The sequence below is a fragment of the Amblyomma americanum genome, unplaced genomic scaffold (genome assembly GCF_052857255.1).
Source record: "Amblyomma americanum isolate KBUSLIRL-KWMA unplaced genomic scaffold, ASM5285725v1 scaffold_173, whole genome shotgun sequence".
In the NCBI taxonomy this organism is placed as follows: Eukaryota; Metazoa; Arthropoda; class Arachnida; order Ixodida; family Ixodidae; genus Amblyomma; species Amblyomma americanum.
Genome location: NW_027526645.1, coordinates 33221 through 51209, shown reverse-complemented (window position 1 = coordinate 51209; position 17989 = coordinate 33221). Strand labels below are relative to the sequence as shown.

The following is a 17989-nucleotide window of genomic DNA, read 5'->3' as shown; positions in this document are numbered from 1 at the left end:
TACAGGTTACAGGAGGCATTTTGTTACTAAAATTCATGCCACACAAGACGAGGATTGGAGAATGGATGAATGGCGGGATCACATGAGCAATCAAAGCGAAACGGTGGGGGGCAACTGTCGTTCTGCTTCACGGCAATACACCAAATCACATGGCTCGGAAATCGCTAGTTAATATCTGGGAATGTGCTACATTGAGGTTTACCATTCGCCCTGCGGTTCGGACCTAGGTCCCAGGGATTACTATCTGTCTCATAACCAGAAGAAATTTCGGTGCAGGCAATGATTTCCTGATAATATTCTCATCAAGGGATCGGTAACAAGCTTCCTGCGGTAACGAAAAGTGTCCTTTGGTTGTGATGGCTACCGCAACGGCGAAGTGGAATTAATGCGTTGATGTCAGGAGGATTGCATTGATAAGCAGTAAGCTATAATTATCCCCGAAAATTTTATTTTCATATTCAGGTAGAAAACTCAATAACTGAACCCTGCTCGTATTACTCTGATCAGGAACAAACCCATGTAAAAATTGCGGAGGCACTTGGCGAACACATTCACTTACTTGGAGTGTGTGTGGTGCAAAAAAAAAAAAAATTATTTTCTACATGTGAAAGCGCTATGGTGGCTCACTGGCTTTGGTGCTCCGCTGCTGATCTCAAGGTCGCAGGTTTAACCTCGAGCGTAGTGGCCGTATTTGGATGAAGGCAAAATGCAAAAATGCGTGTATTGTGGAATGTTAGTGCCATGTGTAGCCCTTGTGTAGCTTCAGAACGTTAGGCATTACAGTTCACAATAACTGTGAAGACTGCAATGGTGCGGATTGCTTTTTAACATTGATGCATTTTGATGTCAGGTAGGTACTCATAGTTTTCAAAGAACAGCCCCCCCTTGCTCCAATGATGCCAAAGACAAGGATATCCATGGAAATATTTGCAGTTCTAGTGAAAAGGTTGTGCGAGACAATGAAATCCCCCTGGCTTATGAATGTGAAGTCCAATGCGAAACAATGCTTGGCCTCTTTGAGGTCTGTGCCCGCCTTTTTGAGGTGTCTCCACAGCCAGGTTATTTCGACGGAAAGTGCCTTCTCCGACATTAGTCATAGAAAGCTGCAAGTTTCGGAAATTAAGCCTTGAGTTCATTCCGAGCTAAATATGGTCTGCGGCAAGCGCAGCGTGCCCGCCACAGTCACTGCTCCCCCCTCCCCCTCTGTTGGAGCTGCACCCCCTTGAGCTTTGCACCCAATGAGGACCGCACCCCCTGCATCCCCCTCATGATGCCACTGTACTTAGGGCAGGTAGTGACCTTAGATCCGGATTGCAAGACTGAAATAACTAGAATAAGAACGGGGTGGAGCACATTTGGCAGGTTCTCTCAGATCATGAATGGCAGTTTACCAATATCCCTCAAGAGAAAAGTATATAATGACTGTATCTTACCGGCACTCACCTATGGGGCAGAAACGTGGAGGCTGACGAAAAGGGTTCAACCTAAGTTAAGGACAATGCAGCAAGCTGTGGAAATGAAAATGATAGGTGTAACGTTAAGAAACGGGAAGAGGGCAGAATAGGTCAGGGAACAAATGCAGGTTAATGACATCCTTGTCAAAATCAAGTGGATGAAATGGGCTTGAGCAGGGCATGTAATGTAAAGGCATGATAATTGATGGTAGTTAAGGGTAACGGACTCTATTCCAACAGAAGGCTCGCGTGGCTGTGGGTGGCAGAAAGTTAGATGGGAGGATGAGATCAAGAGGTTAGCAGGCAAAGGGTGGATGCAGCTGGCAAAGAACAGGGTTAATTGGAGAGACATGGGAGAGGCCTGTGTCCTTCATGGGGCGTAGTCAGGCTGATGCTGATGATTTCGACGATCTCTTGTGGCGGTGGTCATACCTGGATGCAACCTCCCTTTCGAAGCCCGTTCGAATTAACCGGTGCGAAACCCGTAGGGTCCGGATTAACGTCTCCGTTGTGATAGACTTACATGGGCGTTGGCTGGGACCGAGCCGGCAGTTCGAATTATCCGGATTTCCGAATTAACGGTGGTCGGATTAACGAGCTTTTCCTGTGACAAAGTCGATTGGTACTGAAAATTGGTGTGTATTGTGCTAAAGCCTAAGATCAGTACTTCTCATAATTTTTTGCCCTCAAAAGACTTGCAAATGTCTATTTTTTTACCCTTATATTCATCATCAGCCTTACTATGCCCACTGCAGGACAAAGGCCTCTCCCATATCTCTCCAGTTAATCCTGTCCTGTGCCAGCTGTGGCCACCCTACCCCACAAACTTCTTAATCTCACCCGCCCACCTAACCTTCTGCCGCCCTCTGCTCCGCTTACTTTCTCTTGGAATCCACTCCGTTACCCTTAAGGACCAGCGGTTATCTTGCCTTCGCATTACATGCCCTGCCCAAGCCCATTTCTTCCTCTTGATTTCGACTAGGATGTCATTAACCCGTGTTTGTTCCCTCACCCACTCTGCTTTCTTCCTGTCTCTTAGCGTTACACCTGTCATTTTCCTTGCCTTGGCACGCTGCGTTGTCCTCAATTTAAGTTCAACCCTTTTCTTAGCTCCATGTTTCTGTCCCGTAGGTGAGTACTGGTAAGACACTGCTGTTTTCTCTTGAGGGATATTGGTAAACTGCTGTTCATGACTTGAGAGAACCTGCCAAATGCGCTCCATCCCATTCTTATTGATGTGAAAGCATTATATTGCTCATTGGCAGCAAAACCCGGCATCGGCGTTGACCAGCAGCAGCGTTCCCAAAAATCCCAGATGACATCGCTGTGGTATCAAAGAAGAATAAAATTTCTTGTGAAGGCGCGGGGAATTGAGGACTTTCAGACTGCGAGGCAAGCAAGCAACCCATAGGCCACAAAACCACATTGCTTCTTGGCGAACAGAGGTCATTCTAGTATATGCATTGCCTTGCTTCTTTATGCTAATGAGTTGGTAAGTGTTTCATTAGAAAGGAAGAGAAAAAAATGTATAAATAAATAAATATAAGTAAATAAGATGAGTGGTTGCCCTCTCCATTAGACGTGCTATTTGGTGTCCCACAATGCTCTGTTTTAGCTCCGTTATTGTTCTTAATCTATATTAATGAGATTGTCGAGTTTCCTGTGGAATTGAAGCTTTTCGCCGACGACCGTTTAATTTATTCTAGAGTAACACATCCTGATGATCAATCAGAATAAACCGGGTCCATTCTTTGCACCTTTAGTGCCAAAAATGAGACATGGAAATCAGCTACACAAAATCGATAGGGGTCACAGTTACATGTTATTTGCACTGGCATAAACATATTGACAGTGTGTGCTCAACAGCATCTCAAAAACTGTACTTCCTGAGGAAAAAATTGGGAAATGCAACTAAAGATTTTAAGTTAATTGCCTACAAGACATTCATACATCCATCCTTAGAGTACGCTTCCGTTGCCTGGAGTTTTAAATCAAACTGTTTTAAAAGACAAATTAGAGAGAATTCAAAAAATGGCTGCTCGCTTTATCTCTTCAAGGTACAGAAGGACGGACTCGGTGACAGCAATCCTGCATTCATGTGGGCTTGATTCACTTTAAACTCGGCGGCAAAAAGCCAGACTAAACTTTTCTTTCAACTGCTACAAGGACAATATAAAATAAAATAGGATAGATATTTCCAGTACACTAGAAAACGGAGCGCGAGAACAAACCACTGCAGAGTGAAGAAGCCGTATGACACACTTGTTGATGTGTTCTGATATTCTTTTTTCCCTGACGTCACTGAAAGCTGGAATGCTTTGCCTGGTGACGTTGCCGATTTAACAGACGTGCAGAAAGTTGAATGTTCTCTTGTGTCGCGGGCGTCTCACTTGATGCTATGAAGTTCCAAGCTTGATTGCACTGTGTTGTGTTCCCTCCCTGTAACAACCCTCAAGCAAGGGTTAACAGTATCAGTAAATAAATAGAAATAATAAAAAATGCTTTCACATTTAAAGCATGTCAGTAGTATGAAGTTTTCTCCGCAATTTTTTATTCCATTTATTTCACTCTCGTGATCACTACCTGCCCTAATAGACGTACTCCCTCACCACTCCCGGCGCCTCGCTACCAATTGTAAACTGCTGTTCTCTTCTGAGACTGTTGAACATTACTTCATAATAATTTTTGACCATCTGAAGCCATTGATCATGCTTTGCGATTCCCCTGAGTGAGTTAACCAGGCAATGTCATCAACGAATTGAAGATTACCAGGGTATTCTCCATTAACACCTGTCCCCAACTGTTCCCAATCTAGGCTTCTGAATACCTCCTGTAAATGGGTGGCGAATAGCATTGACGAGATCATGTCTCCCTGCCTGAGACTCTTTCCTATTTGAATTTTATTGCTGACTTTATGGAGGACTATGGCAGATGTGTGCCCGTCATAGATATCTTCCAGTACTTTTGCATACAGCTCATTGACACCCTGATTCCATAATACTCGAATGACTGCTGAGGTTTAAGCTGAGTCGTATGCTTTCTCATAATCTATGAAGGACAAATTTCTCTATCACCTGATTGCTGATTGTTAGTGTGAATATGGACTATTGTTGAGTAGCCTAGTCTGCCTGATCATTTGGTTAATTTAAGTCTAAGGTTATGCTGACTCTATTGGCAATTACCTTAGTAAATACCTTGTAGGCAACACACAGTAAGCAGATCGGGCTGTAATTTTTCAATTCCTTGACATCTCCTTTCATATGAATTAAGATTATGGTAGCGTTCGTCCAAGCTTCCAGTACGCTTGAGGTCATAAGGCATTGTGTATACAGGGTGGCTAGTTTTTCTAGCACATTCTCCCGACCGTCTTTCAACAGATCTGCTGTTACCTGTTCCTCACCTGCTGCCCTACGACATCCCATTTATTACCTGCTAGTTCCTCGAACAGCAGTGTTAGACTAGCCTCACTGGATAAGGTTCTAGTGTTAAATGTTGCGCCCGGTTCAGTTTCCAATGGCAGCCTGTCCAGAGCCAAGAGATTCTCATCACCCTCTGCTGCGTCACATGTCTGGCTGCCACCTTGGTCAGTCGTTCCGTAGCCGGTGGGGACTCAGGGCCGAGGGTTAATTTGTGTAATCATATAGGAGCTTGTGGCCAAATCCTGTTCAGGTGAGAGAGTGCGTTGCCCGGTCTGGTCACCAAAATCAGGCCTGGTTATGCAGTTCCATCAACATGCAGATATTTATTTTACCTTTATATCTTGTGCCAAACAGCCAATTGCACGTGGCCTCTTTTTGTCTCACAGGTTTTTTGCAGTGGTATAGTGCATTTCTATCAACATTCGTGGACAGGCACTATGTGGGAATCAGTGGACAGCAAAATTTGTTGGGCATTAAAGGGTTAAGCAGCAGTACCAGTAATATAACAGTGGAAGACATATTTTGTGCCTGCTCGCCATGTGGCTTGTGCACTTTTTGCTTTAAGCTCTAGCAGGTGCATTGTGCATTAGGGTGATGCTAGCGCGCATTTGTGAGCACTTGTCTTGTTTCACAGGGAAGCCCAGGGGCATCTGGTGCAAGCAGCTGCGGATCACCTGAACATGCGTCAACAGCCCCTGCACAGCTTGAGTTGGACAAGCAGATGCTTGTAGAGCGCATTGTGCGGCTGCAGAAGAACCTTGCACGACGCAATGACAAGATTGAATTTCTAGAAGAACACATCAAGCAGCTGCTGCTCGAGATGAAGAAGAAATCTAAGTAGGTGGTTTTTCTTGTGAGCAACGGTTTTTCTTGTGAGCAACGTTTAATACACCCGAAAGACGCGGGTTCGATCTCGGCTGAGGCGGTCGCATTTGGATGGAGGTGAAATGCTAGAGGCTTGTGTACTGTGCAATGTCAGTGCACATTACCAGGTGGTCGAAATTTCCAAAGTCCTTCACTACAGCGTCCCTCATAGCCTGAGTCGCTTCGGGACGTTTAACCCCAATAAACCTATAAAGACTTCAAAATCATGATTTTAAAATTGACATTTTTTTTGTCATTTTTTGCAATTTCAAGACCCATGTCGCCCCTTAAAGGAAATTGAATGCATTTTTTAAAGAACTGCTACTTATTAATATTCGGTACTGTTAAGATTCCGCAGCTTCAGCCCAAACTAATAACATTCCCCCTTTCCCTCATTGTGTATCTATCTCTCATGAGCTGCTAATAGCTGTCCCCAAGCATTATTCACCACATTAGTTTCCACAGTATTTCTTCGGGCTTGTCTGTGTAGTTTTTTCACATGGATTTATTGACATATGCTAGAACGTTTGTGCTTGTCTGCATCATTCTTATGGAATTATACATATATATACTTTTTTTTTTTCAATTTGTGTTTGTAGGATAATTCAAAATTACATAATCAGAGAAGAGGCCGGTGCATTGGTTCCTACCAGTATGGATTGCAACAAGGTGAGCTCTTATCTCACGTTCCAGACCTTCACATTTTTTGGAGTGCATTCTAACAGCACAAATGGCCACTTTTTTTGTTGGTGTGTATTTGCAAGCAGTCATTAGGAAAAAAGCAAAAGGTAACCACAGCCTCCCTCAGTGGTGCTTTGGACGCAGATTGCTACCTCTCACCTTTTGTCTTTGCAGGCAGAGATCTCCAAGAAAGGGGGCATCATGGCATCTGTGTACAACAGCCATGCTGTGGATGCAACTATGACTCTGGAGCTGTCTCTGGAAATTAACCAAAAGCTCCAAGCAGTTCTTGAAGATACGTTGCTGAAAAACATCACGCTTAAAGTGAGCTTAACCTAAGTTTTTCCAAGCCTGTATTCACACATCTCATCTACCTTTGGCAGGCAAAAAAGCCTGCAGATAAGTTTGAAGAAGCTTGTATTATCTTATTTTTGTCCTCTGTATGTAGTTTGCTCATTTTATTGTGTATTATTTGTATTTGGAACACCCCAAGTGTTCTTTCAACATTACATCTGTTCCCGACATCACCACTTCTCCCCTGAATGTTTCTTAGATGTTAGCAGTAGTATCTACCTTTGAAAGTGATAAACTTACCGAGCTCAAAGGGGCATTCAGGCTCTTTTTAGTGGAGTACAAAATGTGGTGTTCAGTGGGCAAGGGTGATGGTATGTTTGTTCAGATAGGTTATGGACATAAAGGTAAAGTACTATTGGTGAAAGTACCACCCATTAAATAATGTCAAAAACAAACTTTCTTGTATATTTTAGGGCAAATGAGCTAGCATATCCGGAAAAAAAAAGGGGGGGGGGGGGGTTGCAATTTTTGTGCAAAACCCTTTTTGTGCAAAATCAGTAAAAGGCATGCCTTTAGTTGTTAATGGCCTGTTCAGCACTTTATATTGAGCTCTATGAGTTGCTGTAGAGAGCACCTGCACTTTCCTTGTACCACTTTTGTTTTAATCTTTATTGCATATGTTTGGTTCTGTAGTTAAGGGGAGGCAGGGGACACATCGAAGCTGGCCTAGATTGATGGATTACTGCTTGCTAATCCCTATAAGGCTGCTCTCACAGAAAATGAAGCTCTTAAAGCTACAAAAGGATAAAAAATGAGAGACACACATCGCCACCAGCAGATCAGATGTGTTGCCACAAGTAGAGTGTGGTGACTTTGAGAGATTTTGTTTTTGTTGAATAGAGCAGAAAACGAAGCAGTATGTGCCTGAATATTAAGGTGACTTTTGCGCCACTACTGCTAGTGGGCTTTCATCGCATCGTCAAGCAAAAGCAATGAAAACAAAGATTGAATTCACAAAATAAACATAGCGAACCCACCACACTCAACGTCATCACCTACATCGCGAGTTTGAGGCAAAAAAAAAAAATTCCAACTTCGAACTCCCAATTTCTCAGCAGTTGAAGAGTCGTGAAAGGACCAGTCATCTGATTTTACTCGGAATGGAAACCTGATGGAAACCTCGGTGCCCCTTCAGGATTACGTACCACACTCACAATACTGCTTACTGAGCAGGCTATGCGACTAATAGAATAACTCGCACAAAAAACATACAAACAGAAGAATGAAGCCTTTCTTTGCCTTGGCTATCCGTGGTGTTAGCAGGCCTTTGTATCGGTGTGTATGTTATTGGAGTGCAAAAGGCAAAGCCTTTGTGATATGTTTTTCAGAAGCCTCTCATTAGTTGCGGCCTTCAGGCTTCAGTCATTTCATGTTCCTTTATCACCATGAATCCATCGGGACAGTGTGCACACAGCAGATCAGATGGCTGCCACAACACATCAAAACCACAGGGCATTCTTTTTGCCACAATGCCATGAATTATTATCTACAGGGTTTTACTGTACTGGCTCATTTAACCCTTAAACATTCATTATATAGGACCCTCTACTCAAAAACCTGGTGTATATTGAATGTGGTATGCTGATGAAAGTTTACCTTTACATGAGATTTAAATATATTCTCATCTTGCTAGGCCTTGCTTTATTTTGCCTTGTAATTGTTGTGTTGGTTGTATAAGCAGCTATCTCTTTGTCAGGATGCTTTCTGTTTTTCTTCCCCTGACTTGAGGTTGTCATAGTCATCCTCGTCGTGGCTATCTTCTTTTATTTAGTCTTTATCGTTTCTTAGCTCACATGGGGTGATTAATCTGATGATGCTTGTGTTGCTTTTTTTTCCCCATGACCTCCGCAGGAAAACATAAACACCCTCGGGGAGGAAATAGCACGCCTTAGCAAGGATTATCGCAACCTTGATGCAACGCAGTGCCGGCGAAAGTGAGAAGAACTGTACCTTAATATAGCTGCCCTACTGCTTCTTTGAATGCAAGTGGGGCCTTGGGAATCAATCCTTTGTACATACACTAGTTAGATGCAATGTCTGGGTTTATTTTGCCAACTTGTAGCGATAAGGCTTCAGATGCTAGCCAGGCCTTTCATTGTTCATGCTTAGCTACCTGAGAGAGTTGGCAGTCCTGTGACTCCTTGTGCAGTCTTCATTGTTCTTTTTCTTTGACAGTTTTCATTGTACATTGTCACATCTTAGTGTCATGTGCCTTGTGGGGTGTGTCTTCTGTGAGATAAGAGCTGATCGGCTTGTGCAGACCTCTGCAGCCATGATTACAGTGCACATTGTTGTTTTGCTTTTTGGCAGCTGTTCTTCAAGTGGATGCCTGTGCTGAGCTTTTCTGAGGTGTTCATGAGCACAAAAACGTACTTTTGGGGTGTAATCATAGTGTGCATGCTGATTATCACTTGCTGTTTTTCCCCAGACCCATTTTTAAAACGCAAGGAAAGCCTCGAGGTCTCTTCTATATTAGATTGTAATTGTTAACAATCAGATCAGAAAGTTTGCTTTCTTGGCAGTTGTTATACTGAAAGAGGGCATAAACCTATCGTTAGCAGGACATTGATAGGGAAACAGGCTTCTTTGTTGCTTATCTGTCACTCAAGTTGTTTTAGTTCAGTGCAAATCAGGCACAGCTTGCTAACTTTCATTCAACACCTTGACATCCCTAACAATTTTCTCTCACTCATTTTTCTTTTTGCATATCTGTCTCAAGGCATTATATGGTTTGATGACAAGGTTGCCCCTGAGCTGGCAGTACACCCTGTACTGCAGCATAATCTCTAACTGAAAATGTGAATGTGGGTGTGTGCGTGCATGTCGTATATATATATATATATATAGTTTACTCTATACAACAGACTATTCAAATCAATTTAGTGAGAGTGGATGGCTAGCTGAAGGTTAATAAGGTGTTCATTATGTTGACTAAGCTTGACAGCTCCTTACAGCTGTAATGTGCTGCTTCTTAAGTTTGTTTCCCTTAAAATTAGTGCAAGCATCATAGTACTGATGTGGCAGTTGGTTTCATGTGCTTTTGAAAGGCCGTTGTGAAAGCTGAGGTAAGAGACAGGCACTAATGAAAGGAGTACCCTGCCCCTAAAAATAGCCAAGTGTTACATTATTAAGGAACAATGCACGTTTTTACTGACTCTTAAAGTCTCCAAATTCTGCTAATTCCTTTTATTTTTGTATTCTTTCTCATAAGTACCACAGATAGCACAGTGCAGATGCGTGTATTTGAAATGTTCTTTGTTGTCCAGCATGCAAATGCCTCTGTTGTGTTCTGGCTGCTTCGCAATGTATTGAAGTGCTGCTCTCAAGTCGCCTAAATGCTGTCAGAATTGCAAAATTGACACTTCATAGACTTTTCTTCTTTCTAGTAAGACTGGCCACTTTTCATATTTTTTCATATAGTAATAGAAATTAACCAATAGCATTGAGCACAGTTAACCCATGGTTAGGGTGAATAATTGGAGCAAATATAGAAATTGTGGTTACTTATCATGTTAACAAGCAACTACATTTGTGTGTGCGTTCTTGTGAACTTTAAACTCAGTTAAACTCGGACACAGCTTGTTTCATTTATATGGCATGCTTTTAGAATCTTTGGCACTGGTGTCATTTGTTATTTTTTTGCTGCTTGTAGAGTTCACTGGACGCAACCTGTATGGTATGAATCCAATGACAGTTAAATGCTACAAAGTCACATGCTACATAGGCCCCTTGCTGTGGCCATCACATTATTCGAGTGGCAGAACAAGAGTATCATGGTCAGATCATGCGAATTCGGAGCTGTGTTGCAGTTTTTGTGGTCAGTAGTCTGCTGTAATAGTTAACACATGCAAAAGCACTTTCTTGTACAATATTTGTTGCTTGCATATGTAGCGCTCGTAATGCATCATACTGCAAATTGCTCAATAGTATACAGTATTGGTTGAGTTGGTTTTCGTTCATTATATTGTTTCAGTGCAGTGAAGACAAGAGACAGAAAGAAAGACAACAAACAAGATAGCGCCTATTTCATCCTTCTCTGTCCCTTGTCTTCTTTACGCTGGAACAGTATGCTATACAAATTGTTATATGTGCTGGAGGTGGAAATTTCATTCCATAGCTCATGCGCAAAAGTTATGTTTTGACTTGTGCAGTGATTATTACTGGAAGCACGTGCTCTGGACCTTGAAGCCTCTGTTTTATAATCAAGATGTTTTGCAGTCTAGTGTACATGTATGCATCTTTATTTTTTGCATGCCAGTGCTTTGACCTGCACCAAGTTTTCGCTGAAATTTATTAAACAGTTTCAAACAGTGTCATTGTGCCTGCAGAACTTTTCAAGTTGACAAACTACTTTGCGCTAATGTGGTCACACCTATGTATCTCTTCTTTTTTTGTTATTCTTTTCATCTTGTAAGCACAATCCATTTTTGTTAACAATTGGTGTGCAAAACACATGAGACGACGTGCCCCACTCCCCCTTCTTGGAGCAAATAATTTTCCGTGGAGAAACCACATTTACTGCCATTTTTTCAAGCAAGGAAAGTTCAAGAAATGCATTGTGCAAACAGAACCGGCCCCTCCAAGTGGTGCGCGTGAATCTGCTTCTGATGTGAAAAGCACCTTTACACATTTCCTTGGTCTTGAAGAAGTTAGGTGAACTGGGATGGTTGCAACCAGTTCATTACTTGAAGCTAGCAGACAAAGCCAGGTCCAATCTCGGCTGCACCAGCCATGTGTAGATGCAAGCAAAATGGTAAACGCACCCGTGTGCTGTGCAATATCAGATCGCGTTAAAGGGTGGTCTATGTTAATCTGGAGCCCTCCACTACGGTGTTCCTCATATCCCATACCCGCAATTTATAGTTTGTTTGTTTTTTTACAAAGCGAAAAGAACTGAAGTAGTAAGATCCCACTGTCCTGTCACTGCATAAAAAAGGAAAAAAGGTTTATGTCCTTCTGGGTTTATGGCAGTGTTTATCCTCTTCAGGATGAAAAGCTTCACGTTAAAAGAGGTGTATGTTGCTCCCCTTTTCTTGCGAGGAATTATTAAGCTTGTTAAGCTGTTTTTATCTCTCTGACATAAAATATGAACATAAATAAAGAGCTTCTAATTTGTCATCATTTGCCTTTGAAAAGGAAAATTCAGCTCGGAAAAGTGAATTAGAGTAGGTACTGTTTAGTGATGTATTTTTCAATCCAAGCTTAGGCTCAAGGTATTTGGGGCTGTTGTATTTGCAGAGTGCTTTTTATCGTTTGCTGAAGAGGCTGTATGCCTGTAAATATACAAAGACTGAGTGTGCTTTAAAGTGACAAATGACATTTGCTTCAGGACAATACGGGTTCAGCCAGTGGCATTTTATTTGGATGTGAAATAAACGTGTGACAGATATTGCAACAGGGCTTCCCTTCCCCAAGAGATTTGGATTCTCTCATAGCAGGACTACACAGCATTTATTGCCTACTGGCCCATTTCATTGTATTGCTAATTCTGCAAAGGGCATAACTGCTGAACAAGCCTTCTTACGGTTTTTATGCTGAGCTACAACTCTGTTGCATCTTAACAAGTAATCTTTGCCAACTTTCTGCGATTCATTGTTTTGCATTCTGAGGGCACAGGGCAAATGCAATCCGCTGAGTAGCTACTCCTCTGTGTCTGCGTGCACCTGCGGCTCAAACTGTGCCAGCTGCAGCTGGTCTGCAGACACTGGCTCTAGGCACATGGGGCAGCTGGCCTCTGATGCAAGCACAGCACAGAACTGCGAGTGGATGGCAGGGAAGCCGCACCTCGGACACTGTGTGAAGTCGTCCTTTACAATGTGCTTTCCCGTTGCCAGGCAGAAGGGCAGGTTGGCCGTGCAGTGGGAGCACAGCAACTCCATCTCGGCAAGACTGCAGCTGCAGAAGGGACACGGCGAGTGGGCCGCCTCTTCTTGCTCCCGATGGGGCTTGCGCACTATAGCCTCCACCTTCAGAGTTGGGGAGGAAAAAAGGAAGGAGGGAGAGCGTTTCAGGCTGGTATTGGCCGTGAATGTGTCATGGACTTGTGCAGCATGCCCGTATTAACATGCGTGAAGAAAAGGAGAAAAATGTATGTTGAGTGGCGAGGCAAGCATTGCTGGATACCATTGTCAGGTATGCATGGGTTTAAAGTTTTCCTCCAGTTTCTAGTGTTTTTTGCACTATATATTGAAGATCACATGCTGTTTAGGTGTGCATCTGTGCAAAATATACAAAAAGTATGCAACAGCCATAAATTATCTTAGCATGAAAGAAACTGTAGACAATTATATTTGATTTGCTGTGTTATACATGTCTTTTTTTTCATTTGTTTTAAGAATAAGAAAATTCCCTCTGGCGTCCATCTGAGCACAGCCATACAGCTACAAAGGAAAGCTTATTCCTTTGTAGCCATGGGGTTGTACTTTAGTGGGCGACTTTTTTTCTTGTAGTTCAACTTAATTTATTTATGTCAAAATTCCCCTGCTGAAACCCTCTCTAACTCGAGGTCAAGCACATTCTTTTGTTGAGTCACAAAACTGATTAAAAAAAACGAAGGTTGAATGGAACAAAGAGAACGAATGCTTGAATAGGGAGTATCTTCCAGATTTCTTGAACAATGTTTGCCTTTTCATGGCAGATACCTTTTTTCTGTACTTAGTGTCGATCTGGCTGCGATATTCTGGACGCATCAAGGTGCTGGCATAGATAAATGCAGAGTTCTTGAGACCAGCCCGCTGACATTCTATCACAGCTGAGGTCAGAATGGGAACAACATGCGCTGGAAAACGGCTAATGCTGTTAGCCACACGCTCTAGCAGCCGAGCTGCTTGCATATGGTCACCACGACGAATGTGCACCTTTACCAGAATGTAGCTGTGGAGAAGCATTAGGTTGTGGTGCATTTCAGCTGGAACCTTGACCTGCTGCTTCCGCAATTCCTGGTACATGTTGAGGAGGACGTCGTGTGCATTGCGGTAGTTTCCAGCATTTTGCTCCTCTCGTGCAATGACAACAGCAGTTTTGCTTGCTTCCCTGTACTGGCCAAGCCCCATGTACAGCCTGAAGAGATGCTTGAAGTCTTTGGGTATTCCATCTGTTTCACCCATGAGGAACTCAATGACTTGCCTGGTTATCTGATCATCTGCAGCTGCTGCTGCAGCTTGCACAATTAGGTTGATTGGCTCATCATCATCCTTAGTGGTTGCCTTTAGAAGCAGCTTCATGGCCTGCTTGTACTGACCAGCCTTGAAGTAAAATTTACCGGCTTCGAAGTTGTTACGTTCTTCCTCGTAGTAAATAGCAATACTATGGAAGTCGTCTGGTGACCCACTCTCACCAATGGCATTTGCATAGGCATCCATCTTTTTGCAGCTTTTGGCTAGCTGGAAGGCTTCATCGGAGCACTTGGAGAGTACGAGGAATTGTATCGCAGAAACGCTGTCTCCCAACTTCTGAAAGAACTTCGCTACAAGCCTTGCACCTTCTGTTGATTTGCTCTCTTTCACTAGTCGAACTGCTTCTTCCAAATTGTTCAAAGTGTTCAGTTGTATACGAACAACGTTTTCAATATCGTGTGCCTGCTCATATGCTTTAGCTGCCTCTGCAAAGCGTCCATCGGCTTCCTTAGCCTTAGCATACTGAGCATATATTTTTGGTGACGTGACATGCTTGAGCAGCTCACCAACTTTGCTCCAATTTTTAAGTCTTATGTAGAGGTTGGCTGCTTTGTCATAGTAGTTTCCCTGCTCATAGAGAGGAGCTGCCTCTTGGTGCTGCTTCATGCTCTCAAGAATTTCTGCACACTCTCGCAGGAGCAGTCTGCTGTCTAGTTCCTTTGCAACTTTAACTCCTTTTCGGATGTCTCCACATCGAAGTGATGTCCGTGCCAAGCCAGCACGGCACGCTTTGTCATGGTCTGTGTGGCTTAAATCATTGGTTATGCCAGACTCGTAGTAGGTCAATGCACTGGCATGGTCACCTGCGAGCTCAAGCTGCTGTGCATACTCTCTTGATATGAAAGGTATTTGCTTCTGTGCCAAGCGCTTTGCTAGCTGCAATGCTTGTTCCCAGTGTAACAGGTCGCGCCGCATTTGTAATGCAGCTGCTGGCTGGCTTGATGCTAAGAAGAGTTCTTGTGCAACTCCAAAATCTCCTTTGAACATGGCCAGATAAGCTGCCAAAAGACTTTTGTCCTCGATTTCACACAGTTCTCGTAGTGACCACACCATTCCAACATCACCGATTTTCCGAAAAACTCGAATAGCCAGGTCAACGTCCAAGTTAGACAGAGCACTGTTTCCAAATGCAATCCAGTCTTCTTTTGAATTCAAGGTTTCACACACCTGCCAAGCATCACTGAACCTGCGCAATTTCAGGTATTCGTCAAGTGCTTGCCGCTGCTGCGCAACTGTGCCCCTGCCTTTGTCTTCTGTTCCAGTGACGAGCAGTAGTGCTGTTTTCCCACTCTGTGTCTGACAGGTCAAGCTTCCATCATGCAGGAGTAGTGGGTATTGCCCAGAAGGAATGCTCACCTTCCTGATGGTTTCTACAAGAGCCCCTACCACTGTGTATGAAACATACATGTATACGTAGGCATTAATGTCATCAAACACAACAAAGCAACCTCTGTTGTCCAGGTGTTGGTCCCAGAAAACACCCCTAGCAGCAGATGGTATGTTTGGAATGTCTATTACATGGTCAGTCACAGGGTTGTACAGAAACCCCTGCAACCTTTCATCCAGGACCACCAGCCTAGTGTTCGATGGATCAAGATGGAGCTGCCGAATTCCACTGGAGTGTTTATACCTGTTGATGGCAGTCCAATCCTCAAGGAAGAAAAACTCTATAAAACCAGTGTCTGTGCCATATATGACAAAGTCTTCTGTAACTGTATGGCACAAAATTTTGACATGGCCTTGGGCAGAATCTGGAAATAGCTTACTTTCCCGTTCTTCTAAGTCACTGTTCTCAGTTTCTATAAGCTGAAGCTGCAGTTTGCCATCGAAAAGAGCTGCAGCATAGTCGCCATTCAGTTTCATACTTCTCACTGTTCCAAGGTATTCCTTGTCATGAAGTGGTACCATTGACTTGTCACCGAGTGCATAGAACCAAGCATGGTTGTTCATCCCTACAACTAGGTGAAACGGCCCTAGAGCAATAAAACTGGGCTCTATGTCCACTCTGAGTGTCATGTGAAGTTCAGGCTCTGTAACACTGTCCACGGTCACCTCGGTAAGCGAAGTGAGATAAGCAAAACGATGGCCAAGGCTGTTTCCCAAGGTTGGCAGCTTTGTGAGGAAAACGTGCAAGCTGCCGCCTGCACCTCCTGCTCCCAAAAATTGCCCATCATCGGACCAGTCAAGCCACTCAATCTTCCGCACATCATCAACTGTAACAACGGACTGCACGTCTTGCAAATCGGAAAGGTCGTATACTTTGATAATATTGTCACTACAGGATGCCACTTTGTTTTGGGATAGGCATATAGCTATGTGTGACAATGATTGCTTGTGACAGCGAACTTGCATCATCTCTTGGCCAATATCTTTAGGACTTGTTGAGATGGTTACAAAATAGCCATTTGTGAATCCTAGAAGGATATAGCCTGCTCCATACCATTTGTACTCTATTATCTTTCCATACATTTCCTGGAATGCAAGAACATAGGGATTTTCTGGATCGTAGATGTCGAGAAGAAGCAGAGTCTTCTTGTTTAGGACCAGACTAACCGTGTTTTCAGCCGTGCTCCTTTCGTCCTTTTTCATGCATGAGAACTGCACCAGTGTGGCTTCCGACTTAAGTGTCGTCTGGCATAGCGTGTCACCTTCTTGGTTGCTGACTGTCAGCACATTATCCTCTCCAACCAAAGCCAACATATTTTGCTGGCTCCAAGCCCCATAGGTTATCCTCTTGGCATGTTTCCCCAGGATGGGTACCTTCCTGCAAGATCGGTGATGGTAAATGAGCAAATTCCCTTTGGAGGTTCCAATGGCTAGAAAGGGCCCCGTCTTGGCCCACAGCAGCAGTGTCAGCACATCCCTAAGGCCAGTGTCCACCTGGGCCAGCTGCTGCGTGTTTGCGTCCCACAAAAACAGCCGTGCCGATCGGTCCGTGATGATGCCAAGCGTGTCGCCATCCTTGTCGTAGCCCAGCCCGGAGCACATGCCGGGCAGGCTGATCTGGTCCTTCCGGTCGCCGTGACGGTCGTACACGTTCACCGTCTGATCGTAGCCAGTCGTCACGAGGTAGTTTCCGCTCGACCTCTGCCACGTGAAGAACACCGGTCCCGGACCGTGCGTCTTCTCCGGAAGCGTGAAGACCGCCTTCATGCTCGCGCCGATATACGCTCGGTAGCCAGCCGTTGTGTAAACAAGGGACGTTGCCATGGGAGACGGCGTGCCTTCCCGAGCGGCGGACGCCTTGGCTGCCTTAGCTTGTGCGCTACGAGAAAACATTGTAATATTTATGCGCCGTGGCCCGATACAGTTTTGAGTAGGCAGCGTTCCATGACACGGAAGAAAGCAGCGTCGCCTTTTTTTTTTCTTCCGGAGTGGGGCGGGAGGTTTAAAATGACACGTCTCGGGACTGTATCAGGTCGGCCAAGGAGCGAGTGACAACCTACAAGGAAATTACTACCCACTTCAAGAAAGAAAGACATATCTTTCAGAACCACATAGATCGCTAAGTAAAACACAAGTCAGCTGGCGGCAGCTCCAAACGGACACTTTCTTTAATCCGTACATGTGCTCTATATGGTTCCCAGAGCAGTTTAGTCCCGTCTGTTTTCTCTGTGAACACCATAATGCAGACACACCACACATGCCATACTCATGTAATCAAGACAAGCCGTCGAACAGTCTGCAGCTCTCTACCCAATCGCAGTGGGAGGCCGCGCTGCTCAGCTTCGGCCCGGAGGTTCAACTCCGAGTCACGGAACGGGCCGGAGAGGAATAGATGAAATTTTCTAAGTGGCACAAAAATTCACCTAATAATGACGACCGAGCAACAGAATCTGGAAGAGAGTTCCAGTCTTTACAAGTTCGGGGAAAATAACTAAACTTGAAACAATTATTTTTATAGTCGGTAATAGGATAAACTTACTATGACGATGACACGATGTTTCATTAGTTTTGATCTCCAAGTAGTCTCATTTATTTTAAGATAATTATTGATAATGAGGTAAAGAGTTTTTAGTCTTTCATATCTGGTTCTGGTTTC

At 43.9% G+C, this 17989-nt stretch overlaps 2 protein-coding genes across 4 annotated transcripts in view; one reads left to right on the top strand and one right to left on the bottom strand.

Annotated features, from left to right (window-relative positions):
- The window catches only part of LOC144112473 (coiled-coil domain-containing protein 186-like), a 100082-nt gene extending 88994 nt beyond the window's left edge, over window positions 1-11088 (top strand). For all 3 annotated transcript variants that reach the window (XM_077645304.1, XM_077645305.1, XM_077645303.1), the window contains 4 exons: window positions 5508-5710; window positions 6337-6406; window positions 6593-6742; window positions 8624-11088. In XM_077645304.1, the coding sequence (XP_077501430.1) occupies window positions 5508-5710; window positions 6337-6406; window positions 6593-6742; window positions 8624-8710 (510 nt within the window). In that variant the 3' untranslated portion in view covers window positions 8711-11088. The remainder of the gene's footprint in view (window positions 1-5507; window positions 5711-6336; window positions 6407-6592; window positions 6743-8623) is intronic.
- Window positions 11089-12108: 1020 nt separating this feature from the next.
- Window positions 12109-17357, bottom strand: Oseg6 (intraflagellar transport protein Oseg6). The gene is made up of 2 exons (XM_077645302.1): window positions 13414-17357; window positions 12109-12738 (listed from the first exon to the last, which is right to left on the bottom strand). The coding sequence occupies exons 1-2, from the start codon at window positions 17224-17226 to the stop codon at window positions 12412-12414; spliced, it is 4140 nt and encodes a 1379-aa protein (XP_077501428.1). The 5' UTR covers window positions 17227-17357; the 3' UTR covers window positions 12109-12411.
- Window positions 17358-17989: the final 632 nt, after the last annotated feature.

What these genes read in the sequence shown, in the direction of transcription:
- Oseg6 (XM_077645302.1), bottom strand. Translation starts at nt 17,226, where the DNA reads ATGTTTTCTCGTAGCGCACAAGCTAAGGCAGCCAAGGCGTCCGCCGCT. An exon ending in ACACTAAGTACAGAAAAAAG is followed by an intron (nt 12,739 to 13,413) that starts GTATCTGCCATG and finishes CCAACTCTGAAG; the next exon opens with GTGGAGGCTATAGTGCGCAA.